The following is a 17,313-nucleotide window of genomic DNA, read 5'->3' as shown; positions in this document are numbered from 1 at the left end:
AGACACAAGCTAGGCCTCCCCAAAGGCAAAGCCCTTGTATCCACGATGCATAAAATCTACCTGGGAGTTGGGATGTCCACAAAAATGAGTGATGGGAGACAGAGAGTGATGAGCACAAAGTCTAGGTAGAGAGAGATGCCCTTCACAGGGGAACAGGGGTGCCTGGGGGAAGGGAAGGGACCAGCAGAAGGTCTCCAGTTCTGGTAAGGTCTGGGGGGGGGGTGCTGTGTCATGATCCAGGTCCCCCAGTGGGGAAAGCAGGGGACAGAGATGGAGTCCAAAGTCAGGTCTTCTGTTCTACCACACCAAGCATGAGAATGGCCTGGGCAAGAGAAGAGCCAGCTATCCAGAGGGCAGAGAGGGGATAGCAAGAGAGGGAAAAGCCTGGAAAGCCAGGTGGCTGAGTGTTCTTCCTGCCAGCACGTCTGTCACCACACACACACACTCACTCACTCACATGTTTACACACATACACACATATATCCACACACAGAGTCTTACAACAACCCCCAACCCGAAGTGGGGGGGGAACAACAGGTCCCACGATCCCCCTTCACAGATGAGAACACTGAGGCCGAGGGGCACGTGCTTGGTCTGCAATCTCACTCCAGTTCTGAGGCTCTAACCACTAGTCCACATCAACCCCCAGAAAGAATCTCTTCCACATCTGGACTGCATGGCATCTGGGGTCTCCGCCGAGTGAAGTTCTGTGACTACTCTGGGATCCAGGGTCCATACTCCAAAGGGAAGAGTGACCAGACGATTACCCTGGGCAAGTCGCTTTCAAACGACTGCCTGCCTTGGCGTGCTAGCCTTGGTGAGTGCTGACCATAGGAGTTCTGCGAGCCAGTACGTCTGCTCAGGAACAGTAAATGACCTCTGTGATCCCAACACATGAGCTCGGGACTAGACGTGGGCCAGGAAGACTGAAGGGGCATTCTGAGGATGGGCAAGAATGAAAAGGCAAGGGGCAGCTGGGTGGTGCAGTGGATGGATATGGTCCTGGAGTCAGGATGACCTGAGTTCAAATCCAGCCTCAAGACAGTTAATATTAATAATAATTACCTAGCTGTATGGCCTTGAGCAAGTCATTTAACCCCATTGCCTTGCAAAAAAAAAATTGTAAAGTATCAAACATTAAAAAAAAAATGAAAAGGCCACTGGGATGAGGTGAGGATGGCTCAGCCGGCCCGAGCCAATGTCTATAGCCAGGATTTCTCTCCAAGGATGATCTTGGGGATCCTGGCATAGCCAGAGTCTGGGCTCAGTTCCCCCAGGGGGAAGGTCTTGGAATATTTGCTCAGAATGAGGAGGGCAGCACTGGGTCCTTGAAGGGGTCTGGGGCAGAGCACAGAAGACGGAGCCAGGAGAGGAGTAGTCCAGGTCCAGGACTCACCTGAGCCTGGGGGCCCTGCTTTGGTTGAGGTGGTGACTGAGGGGGGCCTACAAGTGTCCTGTGCACTCCCTCTGGAAGTGTTTGAAGCATGGGGGCAACATGTGGCTGGGAGGAGCTCCTTCTGGGCCATGACCCCAGAACCTGGCAAGATCTAAGCAGGCCAGAAATGGGACTGACTCCATTCAGATGACCTCATCTATCTCTTAATTTACCCCACTGGCTTCTAAGGCCAACCCCTTGTTCCCCAAATTCCCTCCAGCAGCAGATGCAAGGAGGCCTGACTGGAGTGTAATACCCACGTTCCAGTGGCCTGAAGCCTGAAGGGAGTCAGCCCAGAGGACAGCACCAGGGTCCGTGGTCTGGACACCTGAGCAAGTAGGTCCTGACCCAGCCACAGGGAGCAAGTCCACAGGAGGACGAATAGGACAGGCTGGGGACTAGGAGCAGTGATGGCGAGGTCAGATGAAGAAGAGGATGATCCTGGCTCTACTTGCCCGGGGCCTCAAGATTTCAGTCAGATAGAAATGATGAGCCGCACCCAAGGGCAGTGGGAGGTAATGGGGCACCCTCCCTGGAGGGGGTTACTGCTTGCCAGGGACACTCCCAATTCCCCGACGTCCCTATTTCTGTCCAAGATGCCATCTCTGGCCTCTGCCCCTTCTCTCCACTCATCACCTGATCTGGTCTTTACATCCCATGCCCTTCTAAGTAGAATTTTTGTGTCAGACATGATCGGGTGCATGAGACCCAAGTGGGCTGAGTTCTGGCAGGCAGAGCCAAGGGGACCACCTGAGAAAACAGGCTTGTGGGCTCAGCAGAACCCTTTCCCTCCTACCCAGGAGAGCCTTTGTCTCCCATCTCGGACCATCTGCTAGTGGAAGGCAACACTGCTGAGTACCCCCACAAGGACCCTCCAAGGCCTCCCCCAGGACGGGCACAGGCTAGCCCAGAGCCCCGGCACAGCCCTTCCATGTGTAATCTCCAGAGGGCAGGCAGGGGGCCAGGGCAGCCCCCCTGCTGTGCTGGAGCCACATAGGTAGTTTCCATAGGCCAGGCTCTTCCTACCTGCCCGCAGGGAGCTCATCCCAGTCATTCAACAGGGAGATCTGTTCATATCCATGTCAGGCAGGAAGGATTGCCTCCTGATGGTGGCCAGGCCCTTCCACACATGCTGCTGGACAGTTTCCTCACGTCCAGCTCCAACCACTGAACCCCTCACTCAAACTGCCTCTAAAATCGATTATCAACTTGACTTTTAAAGCCCTCCACAGCCTGGCCCCAACACGGCCTCCTTATCCCCCTCACGGTCTCTGACTGTCCTTCATTCCTTCGACCCCTCATCCAGCTCTGCCCTGACCCAGCCATCTCGCCCGCCTGGAACGGCCTCCAACTCGCCTCTTCAGACTTTGTCTCTGGGGAGCCTTTCCTGATCCCCCCAACTTCACTGGGTCAGGTCAATTTGCCGTCAGTTCCTGAATTCCTGAATATTGATGCTGCTTCTGCTTTCCTAGGCACTTGTGGTACCAAAAGAGTGGAAGTGCCTCATCAGGATGGGAGCTGGACCACATACAGTAAGCATCTAATAGATGCTTGTTGGCTAGGTGCGTGCAGGATGGGAAGAGAGGACAGTGGTGGACAGGCAATGCTCTCCCACCAGTTGGGGGAGAGAACAGGAAGGAGTTGGTGGAGGGGAGGTTGGGGGCCCACCATGGTACCCCAGCTCAAAATGAGGAAGTTGAACTCCATGGCCTCGAGGATCCTGCTGCCTGTTGGCTTCTTCCAGGTCTGCTCCAAGGTCTATGGGGTAGCCATTCTAACTCTGTCCTCTGGCCTAAGGGCTCCTCTCTGTCCCGATTCAGCTCTCCTCTGCCGCTCTATTCATTTCCTCAACAGCCTGGGTGGGGCCCCAAAGCATTTGGTGGCTGCTGACCCTGGCGCAGGAAGGTGCTGCCAGCTTGGCACCAGGCTTTAGCCTTCTGTGCCCCAAAGTCAGGTGAATGCCCTAGGAGGAGTGGGCGTCTCAGTACAGCTGCAGCTGGCTCAAGAGGTGGGGGTCCGTGCAGCCTCCAGTCCAAGAGCAGGCAGATCTCTGTGTGGTCAGGTTTTCTCTTCTCCCCAGATGGGGGCCCAGCCCCCTTGGGTGGTGCTTCTTGTTTCCACTGTAACCCAGACTCCTGGGAGGGACTAGTCTTTGTCCCCACCTGTTTCCCAGAAATCATGGGCAGAAGGTGCTCCAGATCAGGTATCTCCTCAATTCAGATTCAGACAACCCTCTCCTGTAGCAAATTCAGGGTCTCATTCTCAGTGAATAGAAATTCAGGATTAGGTCATGCTTCCAGGGGGCAATCCTTCCTGCCTGACATGGATATGAACAGATCTCCCTGTTGAATGACTGGGATGAGCTCCCTGCGGGCAGGTAGGAAGAGCCTGGCCTATGGAAACTACCTATGTGGCTCCAGCACAGCAGGGGGGCTGCCCTGGCCCCCTGCCTGCCCTCTGGAGATTACACATGGAAGGGCTGTGCTGGGGCTCTGGGCTAGCCTGTGCCCGTCCTGGGGGAGGCCTTGGAGGGTCCTTGTGGGGGTACTCAGCAGTGTTGCCTTCCACTAGCAGATGGTCCGAGATGGGAGACAAAGGCTCTCCTGGGTAGGAGGGAAAGGGTTCTGCTGAGCCCACAAGCCTGTTTTCTCAGGTGGTCCCCTTGGCTCTGCCTGCCAGAACTCAGCCCACTTGGGTCTCATGCACCCGATCATGTCTGACACAAAAATTCTACTTAGAAGGGCATGGGATGTAAAGACCAGATCAGATTGCCCTGTTGGGGGGAGGGGGAAAAACTAAAAAACTGCAATTTGCAAATTGCAAAAAAGATTGATTGGTAGAAACTACCAATGTATGCAATTAGAAAACAAACAAAATATTTACAGAATAAAAAAAAAAAGCATGGGAAAGAATGAGACGATTCACACCAGGGTTGCAGGGCTCACAACAGACCAGCAGAGAGCCAGGACAATGCCCCCCCCAGGTCACCTAGCTCCCCCAGGGCCACTGCCAGGGCCAGTCTGCATGGCTTCCCCAGCAGGAGGGCTAAGATCGGCCAAGCCACCAGGAAGGAGGGGAGCAGGGCTTCCGCCAGGATGGGGCCACCCAAGGGCTCCAGGCGCAGTAGTCACCGGCTGCTGCGGGACTCTGGAGTCCATTCCCCCTCACAGGCAGAGGGAGCATGGCAGCCATCTCCAAGGCCCGTCCAGTTGGACACTAGAGATGTGCAGGTCCCTCCCAGTGCTCACAGGCTGTTCTCCAAGCACCTGCCTGGCTCTGCCATGTGGTGCCTCAATGGCCAAGGAACCTCTTCCCTGTCTGGCCCATCGCCTCAGACCGGGATTCCCCAAGTTGGACAGGAATGTAAGGAGGAAACTGTTATAGGCATTCTATGCCAGCTGCTTGGTTATCGTGATGCCAGCCGAAGGTCAATGCAACTTGCTCCAAAAAGGCTTCACCAAGCACCAGCAATGGGCACCGGAGATGCAAAGGCAACAAAATCAGGCCATGCTGACGTTTTGCTGCATCAGACCCACCCGGACTGGGGCTGCCCACCAGGCCCATCCTTTCGGTTATTTGGAGGCAAAGGCTGCCTGGAACTCTGCCCTTGCCAGCCCAGTCAGACTCAGTCCTGGGTTCAACAGACTGGCACCTGAATGATCTCTGGTCACACCTGACCCTCTGTCCAAAGGACAGAACCATCTGATGAGATGCAGCAATGTCTGAGGACCTCCTGCAATTCACCCACCCAGAAAGGATGGGCAGTGTGGATAGAAGGCCAAGGACCCCCAAATCATGGGGGATAGGGGTGGAGGAGCCACCAGCCTGGTGAGTGACAGCTTCAGCCCTACTGGATGGTGACAGTCGAGAAGACAGAGACCAATGTGGGGGCAGGCAGGACTCATTAGGAAGAAGATGTTATCCGAGAGTTGCCATAAAGGACTGACAGGCTCCCAGCCAGGGATGGAGACAGCAGCGAGGAAGGTTTCTGCCCACAGACACACCCTCTAGCTCCAAGGGGTTCTAGGAGTGGACCAGAAGATGGCTGGGGAAGGGTCTCCCTTATATCAGCAGCTCTCAGGGGAGACCTGCTGGGTCACAAGGTTCTCTCAGGGCTTTGGTGAGATCTAAATTATTTTCATAATATATATTTCAATCTCTCAGGTGGTAAACATGGCTAGATGGGAGAAGGAGCTTAGGTGGGAGAGTCCTCCCCAACTCTGAAGTGTAAAGGGGGTCCTCATGCCAAATAGTCTCAGAACTGCTGCCTCACACAGATGGGACAGGAAAGTGAGGGGAAGGGGAGCTCAAGACATGGACAGAGGCAGGGTCCCATGGCCTGAGGACTTTAGACTCTTGATTTCACAGCCTCCTGCTGATGAGGAAAAGAGGGTCCCACAGCCTCAGCCTTCCTCCCACTGTCTCCCTCCTCGGAGGGTTCCACAGGCCCCAGGACAAAGAAAAGAAGAAAAAGCAGACCCGGATCAGGTGACCCAAAGGTGAGGCATGGCCCGGGTGGGACGGCCCACTCCCCCTTCTCTCTACTGAAGGCAGGATCAAGTTCAGCTGGCCTAAGTAAACATTTCATCCTTCAAACTCCAGAGGGCCTGGCCCTGGGGGGCTCTGAGGAGCAAAGCCCCTCCTCCCAAGCAGAGTCACAACCACCGCTGAGCAGCATCCTCAAAGGGTTGGTTATTTTTATCCTTATTCTACTGATAAGGAAACTGAAGCTCAGAGAGGGACCCAACCAAAGTCACGCAGCCATCAAGGGTGGGATCTGAACCCAGTTCTTTCTCTCTCCAAGTCCAGTACTTGATCCACCATGTCAGGCTGGCGGGCATCCATCAAGACCATGGATGGGAGGGTTGCTTATCTAGAATGCAACCACGCCTCTGACGCGATGGCATGAGTTGTGCCTTCAGGTCTGGCTGGATGGGCAGATCCAGTCAGGAAGTCCCTGGGGGAGGGCCCAGGGATCGGTCCTTGGCACCTCTGCTTTTTAAAAGGTAACCAAATATTTGGGCAAAGGAAGAGAGGACGAGCCCCCTGAGACAGTGGATTGCCCACAGCTGACCCAGGGGTCTCGCTCCACTGCTGAGCCACAGGAATGATGACTTGGAAAGGAGCCTGCTCAGCCATGGTGCGGGCAGGGGAGGGAAGGCTGGAGACTGCTTCCAACGGGAGGGAGCGGAAGAATCCAGAGACACTGGGCCTTGGTAGGGACAAGACCACTGACATGACAGGGAGGACAGAACAGGGCCACTGTGCATTGTAGGGTGTTAGAGGAGCATCTGCACTGCCCTTCTCCCCAGAAGCCTTGGCGAGAGGAAGTTCAGTGTAAATACAGACTTCCTAACAGTGGGCACTGCCCTCCTCTAGAGCAGAGGCCAGACCCGCCCCCCCCTTGGGAGGCAGGGCCAGGACCTGCAGCCCAGCATGGCTGAGCTACAGCACTGGAACTGTCTGCCCACAAGACCATTTCAGATACTCACAGGAGACGCTGGCCCCATCTTCCTCCTCTTCCTCCTCCTCTTCCTCCTCCTCTTCCCCTGCCTTCTCTTGGTTGGGTAACTGCCTGAAGATGGACAAGTCTTCCCGCTTGAACTGGGTAACAGCTTCATTGGTCAGTGAGCAGGCCAGCGGCAACGGTGCGCTCCTGGAGGGGAAGGAGCAGAAACGTGGTGGGGGAGGGGAGGCAAACCCAGAGACAGCAACAACCCCCATCTACATCCTGGTCAGACCCCTCAAGATTATCTCCATTATGTCGCTAGGGAACAAGTCCTAGAGCAGCCGGTCAGCCGCTTCCTAGGAAAGGAAGCTGCTACCGGGCTGCCAGAGTTGCTCAGGTGGGGCTGCCCCCCCACTCTCCCTTGCCCTAACCTTTCTCTGCCCCTTCTCGGGTTGGACGTGGCAGCAAGTGCGGAGGACTCTGCTCCAGTCTCTCCCCACTCAGCTTCCTCTCTACTTAGGGCTGACCCATGTCCTCTTACCACAAGGGGCAGACACAAATCCTCACCTTGGCATGCCAAGCCCTTGGTCACCAGGCTCCAGCTGCCTTTCCAAACAGGCTGTGCATCACCCCCACCATGGACCTGCCAAGTCCAGGCCATCTGACTTCGCACAAGCCTGATGGTGTCATCTTCAGGCCTCTGCCCAGGCTGATGCCTCTGCCTGGCAGGTCCTTTCTCTTTAATGCCAGCTTCCTTCAAAACTCAACCCTACCACCACACCCTCAGAAGCCATTCAGTGACCTCGCCACTGCAGGGATCCCGCATCTGTTGCAGCTCTGTGTCCAGGCAGGAGGGTGGGCGGCTCTCTTTGGTCTCAGTGCTCCCTCCCTGTGCCTGACCAGTGCCAGCCCACAGTAGGCACTATACGTTTTCATCACCTTGTACAGGATCTTCACAAAGCATAAGCCTTTTCGTGTTCCTCCTGTGGGCAGATCTGGGCCTGTCTAAAGGCAGGAGGGCCATAAAGGTCACTGAAAGCAAGCCCGATAGGAGGGGGCCTGAGAAGAGGTATGCCCAGGGTCATGTGGCACTCCTGGCTCCAGGGCCATGCTTGAGCCAAACCCAGAGAGGGGTCACAGACCCAGAACTGGGGGGGACATCAGAGCCCCCAGAAGCACAGGGCTGTGAGGGGAGTCACCAGGTCTCCCATCTTCAAGGATTCAAGGTCCACTGGAGGAAGACTTTGGGGAGTGGCCTGGGAGCCATCCTTGCACATTTTTATTAATGACTTGAATGAAGCAAGAAAGTGTCAGTCACAGAACATCCAGATACAAAACGATCCTGGGACACTGCAGGTTGGCCGGACTGAGGTAGTGCAGAAAAAGCATAAAGGTGAAATTTTGTGCTTGGGGGACCCCCCAATGGCTGGAAGATGGTGCCCAGGTTTCTCTGGAGAAATACTGTGGGGCTGGGTTGAGCTGCAAACACTACCTGGGCAGACCAGGTATCATCTCAACAATTAGGAAAGTTGGAGAGTAGTCTGGAGGCACCAGGGTGGGGAAGGGTCTCAAGGTCATGGCATGTGAAGATTGGCTGAAGATGATGGGGGAGAAGACGAGCCTCGAAGGAGGACAAGACAGCTCCCTTGTCCACGTGGCTCTGCCTTCGACTGCATGGAGGACTGGGGGGGGTGGGTCTCAGCCTCCATGGACCTCTAGGTCTTCACTTACAAAAGGAGGCGCTTGAATCAGACAATCTCTAGGGTCCTCTGGCTGCAGGTCTATGACCCACATGGACAGGGAGGAGAGCTGTCCTGCTCAGCCCAACAGTGGGTGCAGAACCATGCAGGACTGACATCAGAAACCAAGTCCTAACTGACAGATGATGCCCATGACTGGGGGCCTCCTGGCAGCATGTCTTCAAGCCAAGGCTGAAGGACCACTAGGCATATCTGCTGAAAGGCCACTCTTCTCCCAGGCATTCTGCCTGTGAAATGGCTGAGCCAGTGCGTGAAGCCATTACTCCCAATTCTGAATTCTTTCCATCTGTCATTTGCCCACAGACCCCTGGACTGGAGGTCTGACAGAGGCCAACCTGTGCAGCTCACCTGAGCAATCAGGCCCTCTCCACCACAGTCAAGTGGCTTCTCAAGGGGGCCCCTCTCCTGACAGGGCATTCGACTTCTTGACAGGTCTCACTGTTAGGAAACATTTCTTCAAATCCCATCCAAGGCTGTCCCACTGTGCCTCGAGGCCTCTGCTCTGCCTCTTCCATCTGACCAGTCTGGGGAGATTGGATGGTGGCACTTGCTTAACTTACTCTTTCTTCTCAAGACTAACCCCACCCCCACTCCTCTTCAGATCCTCCCATGGCCAGAATCCAAAGCTCCTGTTCATCCTGGTCCCCTGCTCGGAAAGCATATCGACTCCAGATGTCCTTCCTCAAATGGGACACGCAGAATGGCACAGGCAGGGTCTGACCAGGGCAGGGGCCAGGTGACTTGAACTCCTCCCCTAAAACAACTAAGGGGTTAGATTGTGGATAGTCCCAGCTCTGTCCAGGCCATTCTTCCGGCAGAGAGAAAGAAGACTAAATAAGCAAGAAGCAGCTCAGCTTGCTCGCTCTCTCTCTCTCTCTCTCTCTCTCTCTCTCTCCCCCCCTCTGCCCATCTTGGGGTGCACTCTGGTCACCCGCAAAGCCTGTCATCTAGTTGAGAGCCACAACCATGCAGATTTGGGAAAAGCCTCGAACACCAAGAACCTTTGAACAAAAGCAAGGTGCTACTGGATGGTCACCTTCATTTCAGTCACTCAGTCAATAGGCAGCTGTATTCAAACGTCCTCTCGGGACTAGATTGCTGAAGATTAGACTCTCATTCTTATTTTGCCTGCCTTTGTTAGAAAGAGTCTCCCCCCCCCCCAACGCCCACAATCTGGCAGGGGCAGGGGGGATGAGAAAGAGAGGAAAATGAGTGTCCAAGAAAAGGGAGCGGGGCAGTTCAGTTTTCTTTTTTATATGCAACACTAATGGTTTTGTGATGTGATGTTCTTTTTTTAAAAAATTTTTTCTTATTGAAGGCAATGGGGTTAAGTGACTTGCTCAAGGTCACACTGCTAGGTAATTAGTTGTGTCTGAGGCCACATTTGAACTCAGGTCCTCCTGACTCCAAGGGCTGTGCCACCTCGCTGCCCCTTTTGTGATGTTCTTAAAAAAGACAAGAGATTGGTGGGCTTAGATACTGTCATCTTCATCCCTTCTACAATGAACACAGAAGTAGTCTTTTTTTTAGTTGAAAGTCAGCAATTTTTCATTAAAGTAAACCACATGGGAAGCCTATGGGAATGAGATAGAGAAAGCCACACCAAACCATCCTCTTCCAAGGTCGGGCTTTAAGGCTTCCCCAAGGACTCCTGACTCTGGAACAAGAGGAATCCTGGAACAGAATGTTCCCTCACCCAAGGGTGAGATGGAAGAGAAGGAAAGGGGGTGGTACCTTAAGAAGAGGCAGCTGGGTGTGTCACAGAGCAAAGATGGTGGACAATATGGGACCTGGGAGAGAATGGTTATTTCTCTCTTATATTCAATAACTAATTATTGAATCAAGGGTTTTTGACTTTCTTGTCCAGAAATCTTTCTCAAAGCTTTCCCCAGGCCTAGATGTAATCAGACAGTAAAAATAATCCTAGGTTTGGGCCAATGGCTGTGTGCCTGCTCCTTGTGGTGGCAATCACAATGAGTCTAGGGAAGAGTTGATCCTCCTGTTTGTCAGTCAGGAGAGATGGACCTTTGACCAAGATTTGGGTGACCCAAGGATGCCGGGACCCTCATTGTAATACAGCCCCGTCACTCACTGGAGTATTTACTTTCTCATTCATTGGTAACCAATCAGGACACCTATTCTTCCAAGGACACATAAACTTTGAGCCCACCTCCACAAGGGAGTCTTTGGCAAATGTGAGGGTTGTTGGCCTCATTTTAATAAACATACTGACATTATTAATGAAATGACTAAATTACCCAGAAACTATGTCTCTTGGAAGTTTTTAAATGTAACTGGCTATCTTCCAAACTGGAGCCCAAGTGGTTCTATGAGAAAAGCCTTAGTGGAATAGGGAGAGGGAAGGAAGGGACCGGTCAGCTTGGAAGGGGGAAGGGGCAGGGGGCAGGGAGGAGACAGAGGAGTCCATTGACATTTATGAATAATAGAGGGCGGAAGGACGACCTCACAGAGACAGCCCTGATCTTGGTACTGGGAGGCAGATAGAGAAAGAAAACAGTTCTCTGCTCAGTCCCCACCCCCGCTCCCGGGGATTTACAGAGGGAGCAGCTTGGCAGCCAAGTGGGCTTCATCAGGAGGGCAACCTTCAGCACCCTTGGAGCAGGAAAGTCCTCCAAGGGGGCTGCTCTGTGAGACCAGAGGATGCTACCCCTGGGGGTGCACTCTCACCACGGAAACCCATGGGCGGTCACTGGAATCCCTCAATTTGGAGGGGAATGGGGCAAACCTCTGTAATCCTGAGACCAGCGAGGGTGTCACTGACCCTTGGGGATGGGGGCTGCAGAGGAAGGAAGGAAAGCCTGCTCTTAGGGCTCCCCGGAGGTCATCTCCATAGGTCATTAGCTTGGGCTGTGTCCGGTGTGGAGGGCCCGCACAATGGCTGGCAGCGGGCCACTCACTTCCCGTTTCCTCACAGCACGCCCTTATATCCTGCCTCCGAACACTGCTGGAGGGGGAGGGGAAGGGGGGGACAAGCTGCCTTTACCCAGTGAGCTCATCCCCCAGCTTCCAGCAGGCAAGGCCAGGCCCCGGTGGGCCCCTCGGGGATGAACTCCTCTGGTCCTCCCAACAGCCCCAAAGGCAAAAGCCTGCCTAGTCCCATTTCCCACAAGAAGAATCTGAGACCCCAAGAAGCGACAGCAAAATGGTGCCCTCCGAGCCTCACCCCTGCCCCTGCCCCCCAGCAGTCAGCTGGTTTCCTCTTCCTGACCAGGGCGCCAGCAGTGAAGGGGATGGAAGCGCTGCTCCTACCTGCTGCAGAGGAGGCTCAGGGCGAGCTCCATCAGCTCTCCCTCCACTTCTTCCTGGCTCAGAGGCGCTCCTGGAACCTTCCATGGCAAAGCCATCTCTGGACTCAAAGGGCCTGGAAACTCCTGCAGGAAGGAATCCAAGAAGCTCTGGGTAGCTTCGGCGCTGGGGGCTGCCGGCCCCATCTCCTTTGGGCCGGCTGAGGTCATTGTGGGAGCATTGCTGGCACTTCTCAAGGGAGATCTTCTTTCTGAGGAGAAATAGGGAAGGCCCCCACCAATTAGAGGCACCCATTGCCTGTCCCAGCTCCCCTCCCACTGGCCAAGCCCAAGAGCACCTCACCCCAGCTCCCTCGGAGGCCCCCTCCACAGTAGGCTGACACAAGAGAGCGCTGCCCTCGTCCCCCACAGCGATCCTTCGTGGGACAGCCTAGGAATGCATCAGCACTTGGGAATAGTCCCCCCACTGGCCCCAGAGAGGGCAAACCAGGCCACCCCCACACCTCTTTGAGATCCCAGGACAATGACCAGAGGAAGTCCTCAGGAAATCTTCACTAATCTTAGGGGAGGCCTAGAGACTAAGCACCCCCCCAGCTATTCTGGATCCTGACCACCCACAGCCCAGTCAGTGGCCAACATGGCAGAGAGCCTGGCCTGGCTGGCACTGCCAGGCACGGTCCTCAAGGCCCCTTTACAGGGATGCCGAAGCATCAAGGACCACTCTGGCTAAGCCTGATGCCACCTGCCCCCACCACATTCCTCCAGCTTTTCTACAAGAAAGCAGGGAGACTAGGATCCCTGAGCCATGTCCTCCCTCTCTCACCATTAAGATTGACGCAATCCTCAGTTTCTCCCCAGATACCTCCTTCAGCCAACACTGCAGGCCCCCTCCTCCCATCTGACACCCTGGGGGGGGGGGGGATGCTGTTTCCCCCCTCCTCCCTCTCCTTCCTTCTTTCCCCCCGGCTCCCTGGCCACCTTGCCCTTCCCTTCCTGGCCCCTCGATTGCTCTGTCACCAGCTCCCATCATGATCAGTTCTCTGCAGATGACTGGACTGGTCAGCCCCCCGCCATTACCTTTTGGGCATTTCTATCTAGAAGTCCCATAGGCGGGGTAGAAAGGTGGCACGGGTGGATAGAGCACCAGCACCAGAAGTCAGGAGGAGCAGAGTTCAAATCCAGTCTCAGACACTTGATAACTACCTAGCTGTGTGGCCTTGGGCAACTTACTTAACCCCATTGCCTTAAATAAAACAAATGAAATTTTAAAAAGTCCCATAGGCACAGGGAACAAAATGCTCAAGATGGGACCATGCCCATTCCCCTCAAACTCTGCCCCTCCCTCTGGAGGGCCACCGTTCCCTAGCTGGTTTCTCACTCGGCCAGACAGAAGGGAAGGAGCCCCAGCTCTGGGCCAGGACATGCCTTGCTGCTCCTGCCACTCAGTCTCTCTCGCTTGCCACCCAGAGTCCCCCTCATTGCCTCCCTTACCTCCCATCCCCCACATCCAAGCTGCTGCCAAGATCCATCCTGTCCCCCCTGCCCCCCATCCTGGGGGCTCAGGTCTCTCCCTACCCCAGCCCCCTCTGCAGGCTTGTTGCCCGGGCCCTGTCCTGGCTTCTGCCACCCCTTTCCCCAAGAACTCCAGGCTGCTCCAGTGGCTCACTCTCTCCAGCCATTTCCCAGGACTGAGTGCTCTCCTCCCCTTCATGTCTACAGCCCCCCACTTCCTTCAAGCCATTTCTGAAGGTAGCCTTGCCCCATTCATCCTAGAGAGAGATAGCATGGTTGTATCCGGCTCTTTGTATGTTGTTTCCTAGACTGGGAGCTCCTTAAGGGCAGGCCCTGAATGTCTTGTCTTGCTTTGTATCCTCTGGCCTTAACACAGTACCCACACACAGTAGGTGCTTAATCAATGCAGGCTGCCTAGTTGCAGGAACTGCTACAGATCCAAAGTCACCAATCCAAAGACCCCCCCAAAAAAAGATAAGGATGTCAATAAAAAGGGCCCTAGCAAGCAGCTGTGCATCCTCCCACCCTGGGAAGCAAAAGGGGGGAAGGAGGGGTGCAGGAAGTGGCTGGGGCACAACAAAGGCAGCCTTACGAGGCCTTCTCAAAGGTCAAGCCTATTTCTCTGGCCTGGCTTCTCCTGCCCACATCAGGCTGCGACCGGCACTCGCTCTGACCATCATGCCTTGAGACCAGAACTCCCAGAGCTGATAAGAGCATCCAGGGGTCCTGACATCCGGCTGAGCCACAAGCCTGAAAGGGGGGAAGGCCCCACCTTGGACACCTAGAAGGATTCAGCTGGCCCTAAAAGACCCAATGGGTGGCAGCTTAATCTGAGAGAAAACCTTTAAAATGTGTACTGTTTAGGCTCCTTGCTGGGGGATTTCCAGTAGAGGCCAGAGGACTGATTCTTGGTTGGAGAGGGAATGGGAAGCTGATGACAGCTTTTCCTTTTTTTTTTTGGTTTTGGCAAGACAGGAGTTGAGTGACTTGACCAAGGTCACACAGCTATTATTAAGTGCCTGAGGCTGGATTTGAACTCAGGACTTCCTGACTCCAGGACTAGGCTCCATCCGCTGGGCCACCTGGCTGTTCCAACGTCAGAAGGAACATGCTGCTATTGTGGCTCCCCACGGAATCCATCCAGCCCTCAGTGATCCTGTCTCATAGCTCTTCTCTGGGCAGCACTTTGGCCTCTGCCCGTCTTGCTCAGAGTGGTCCCCACTTTCCTTTCCTGGCATCTCTCTATTCACCCCATCATCACTTAAGGGTTTCCACCCCACCCCCAAAACTGAGGGCCTGCAGGGATCAAGGTTTCTCAGAGGCTCCCCAGTGCCAAAGGGCATTTAAAGCACCCCCCCACCCCAGCCAGGCTCACTACCCTCTGGTGCGGGAAGGGTCCCCAGCAGTAAAGAGCAGCACCCCCTCAGCACCCCGCTGTCTCCAAGAGCTGTCCTGGGCACTACAGACGGAGACCCACATCCAGGTCTTCCCGACTCCCTGATCAGCTCTCTGGCTGCCCAGTGGCCTCTCTCGGGCCCCCTTCCCAGTCACCTGGTCCATTTGCTCCTTGCACAGGTGGCCCCCTTGCACTCAGTATCTTTTGCCTCCCTTCCTGATCTTATCTGCTATTGCTCTCCCTGCTCAAATGATCTTCTCTCTACTGAATAGCTGTGCTCCCCACCCCGGCCCCAGCAGATCACACCCTGTCCAGAGTGTCTGTAGGTCAGTCTCCCAAACAGAAATGCAGGAAAAACCAGGGGTTCTCAATCTGTGCTGTGGGAGCCCAGTGAAAACTAGGGACCTCACCTCAAAATTATGTTTCTAAATGCATAAAATAAAACACAGATTTTCAACTAAGATTACAGTTACACTGAAATAAAATGACCAAAATAATTTAAAACCTTAGGGCATAGGCCCTAAGTTAAGAATCCCTGGTGTAAATGAATGGTGCAGATGGGAACCCTTGATCAGAGAAGGCAGAGGGATAGGAGCTGGGGACTGGACCTGGGATGCTCTGAGGCCACAAGGAGTCTCCCCCAGACGTCAGGGGACCTGCTTCCTGTCACTCTACCAGGGTGTGTCCCAGACAGCTGCCATGGCTCCACGGCCACGACAAGTAGCAGGACATCTACTAAGCTTATTAGAGAGAGAAGAGCCTGGCCAAAGGGTCCAGGGAGGCCTGTTTGTTTTTAATGAGAGGAGAATGCTTTTAGGAGGCCATAGATCTAATGGTACCAGCTCAGAAGGACCTTGGGGTCCAGGGAAGCTTTTCAGCTGTTATTATTTCTTCTAATGATGGGGTGGGGGAGAGATCATAACAAAGAGAAATGGTAACTTCCATTTAAATGGCACTTTCAGGCTTTCTGGTATGATCCCTGGAGGCCTCCAAAGCGCAGATGGAAAGAAAGGGCAGGAAGGGAGAGATTGAAGATGCTGGATACCCTGGGGGGTGGGGGGGAGACGGGAGAAGTTGGGCTCTGGGGCAGGGGGAGGGGATGGCTGCTCCAGGGCTGCAGGGAAAGAACTGACTTGAGGATGGATGTGAAGGGGAGACCATCCTTTTTAAAGCATCCCTGAGAGGGGGCCAGGGACTAGTCTTAGGGGGTCTTTGACTTCTGCCCCAAAGCCCAAAGGTGGACAATCCCTGTCCCCAGGCACAGTGAGCCTCTTTGCCAGGCCACTCTGCTGTCCCCTGGGAGCATCCCTCCAGCCTGTCTCAAATCTCTGACCCTATGTGGGCCTCACCCCATCCCTGGCTACGAGCAGAACCAGGCCCGGCTTTCATTCCCATTCACCAGAGAACAGAAGGTCTTTTATCTGAGGGCTCGAGCGGCTTGGCCTGGGTGGCCCTCTAACAAAAGGAAGCTGTGGGCCTTCAAGCAGCGGCCACAGAAACTTACTCATGAAATAGCTGGACCCTGACTCACTGAGCAAAACTTCCTTCCAGAATGGGGGACAGAGAATGACCCAGGTATCTGGCCTTCCTGCACAGAGGGACTTTGGGCCCAGCCCAACCTTGGTGAAAGAAAAGAAGGGCCTGATCTCCCTCAGCTGGGATCCTGCCACCAAACTCCAATCCAGGGCACCATCTTGGGAACAATACTTTTCAGAGGGTTTGCCTGCCTAGATCCTGGGGTGAAATTGGGCCAAGAGGAGGCAGAAGAGGGGCCAGAGCCAGTCAACTGCCCCGGTCAGAACACCTCAGGACACTTCCTCCCAAGTGAATCATTTCACAAAATGTCACCTTTGAGATGCTACCAGGGAAGAACAAGTGCTGAAGGTGACAATTAATCCCAGGAGCCAACAGTTCTAGGGTGTTCTAGCCCAGCAACCAATTCAAGAATCTTGAGATGGAAACCCCTGAGCAGCCCTGAATGACCTACCCCAGTGGTCCCCCAGGCTGTCCAACTGGTTGGCCTCTCCACTCTGGACTAGTTCTCATGACCAAGAAATCCCTCTAGACACACGGCCTAAATGGGCCTCTACCCCTTCCACCTGTGTGGCCGAGGGGAACAAGCTGGAAGCGTCCTGCTCGAAGACAGTGATCCTGGGCCTCCCCCTGCCCCCCACACCCCTTCTAGAGTTGACATTTTTTATGGCTCTTTTCTCACAATAATGTCAGGTGGTGGGGGAGGGAAACCATCAACCTCCTTTGAAAGAGGAAGAGCCAGGCTTGGGACAAATTGAGTTGCCCAGAGTCCCCTTCCCAGCACTGGAGATGGGCCTTGAACCCATCTTTGAGGTCCTGTCCAGAGCTCCAAGTCTCCCTCCAGTGTTAGGATAAATGAAAAGGGCCAGTCACCCACAAACCCTTAGAGCTGGCTGAGATCTCCCGGGTTGACCCCTCAGACCCTCTGAGATTCTCGCTAAGATCCCCCTCTGGCTCAGGAC

At 54.6% G+C, this 17,313-nt stretch overlaps 1 protein-coding gene across 1 annotated transcript in view; it reads right to left on the bottom strand.

Moving 5' to 3' along the window:
* PPM1F (protein phosphatase, Mg2+/Mn2+ dependent 1F) overlaps positions 1-17,313 on the bottom strand; it is a 32,921-nt gene that overhangs the window by 13,459 nt on the left and 2,149 nt on the right. Inside the window, exons 2-3 of the mRNA XM_074206601.1 lie at positions 11,915-12,161; positions 6,928-7,091 (exon numbers count right to left, since the gene is read on the bottom strand). Of these exons, the coding sequence (XP_074062702.1) occupies positions 6,928-7,091; positions 11,915-12,120 (370 nt within the window). The 5' untranslated portion in view covers positions 12,121-12,161. The remainder of the gene's footprint in view (positions 1-6,927; positions 7,092-11,914; positions 12,162-17,313) is intronic.

This window comes from Macrotis lagotis, chromosome X, assembly GCF_037893015.1.
Source record: "Macrotis lagotis isolate mMagLag1 chromosome X, bilby.v1.9.chrom.fasta, whole genome shotgun sequence".
Classification (NCBI taxonomy): Eukaryota; Metazoa; Chordata; class Mammalia; order Peramelemorphia; family Peramelidae; genus Macrotis; species Macrotis lagotis.
Note: the sequence above shows the minus strand (reverse complement) of the source record. Positions and strands in the feature narration are given on the sequence as shown.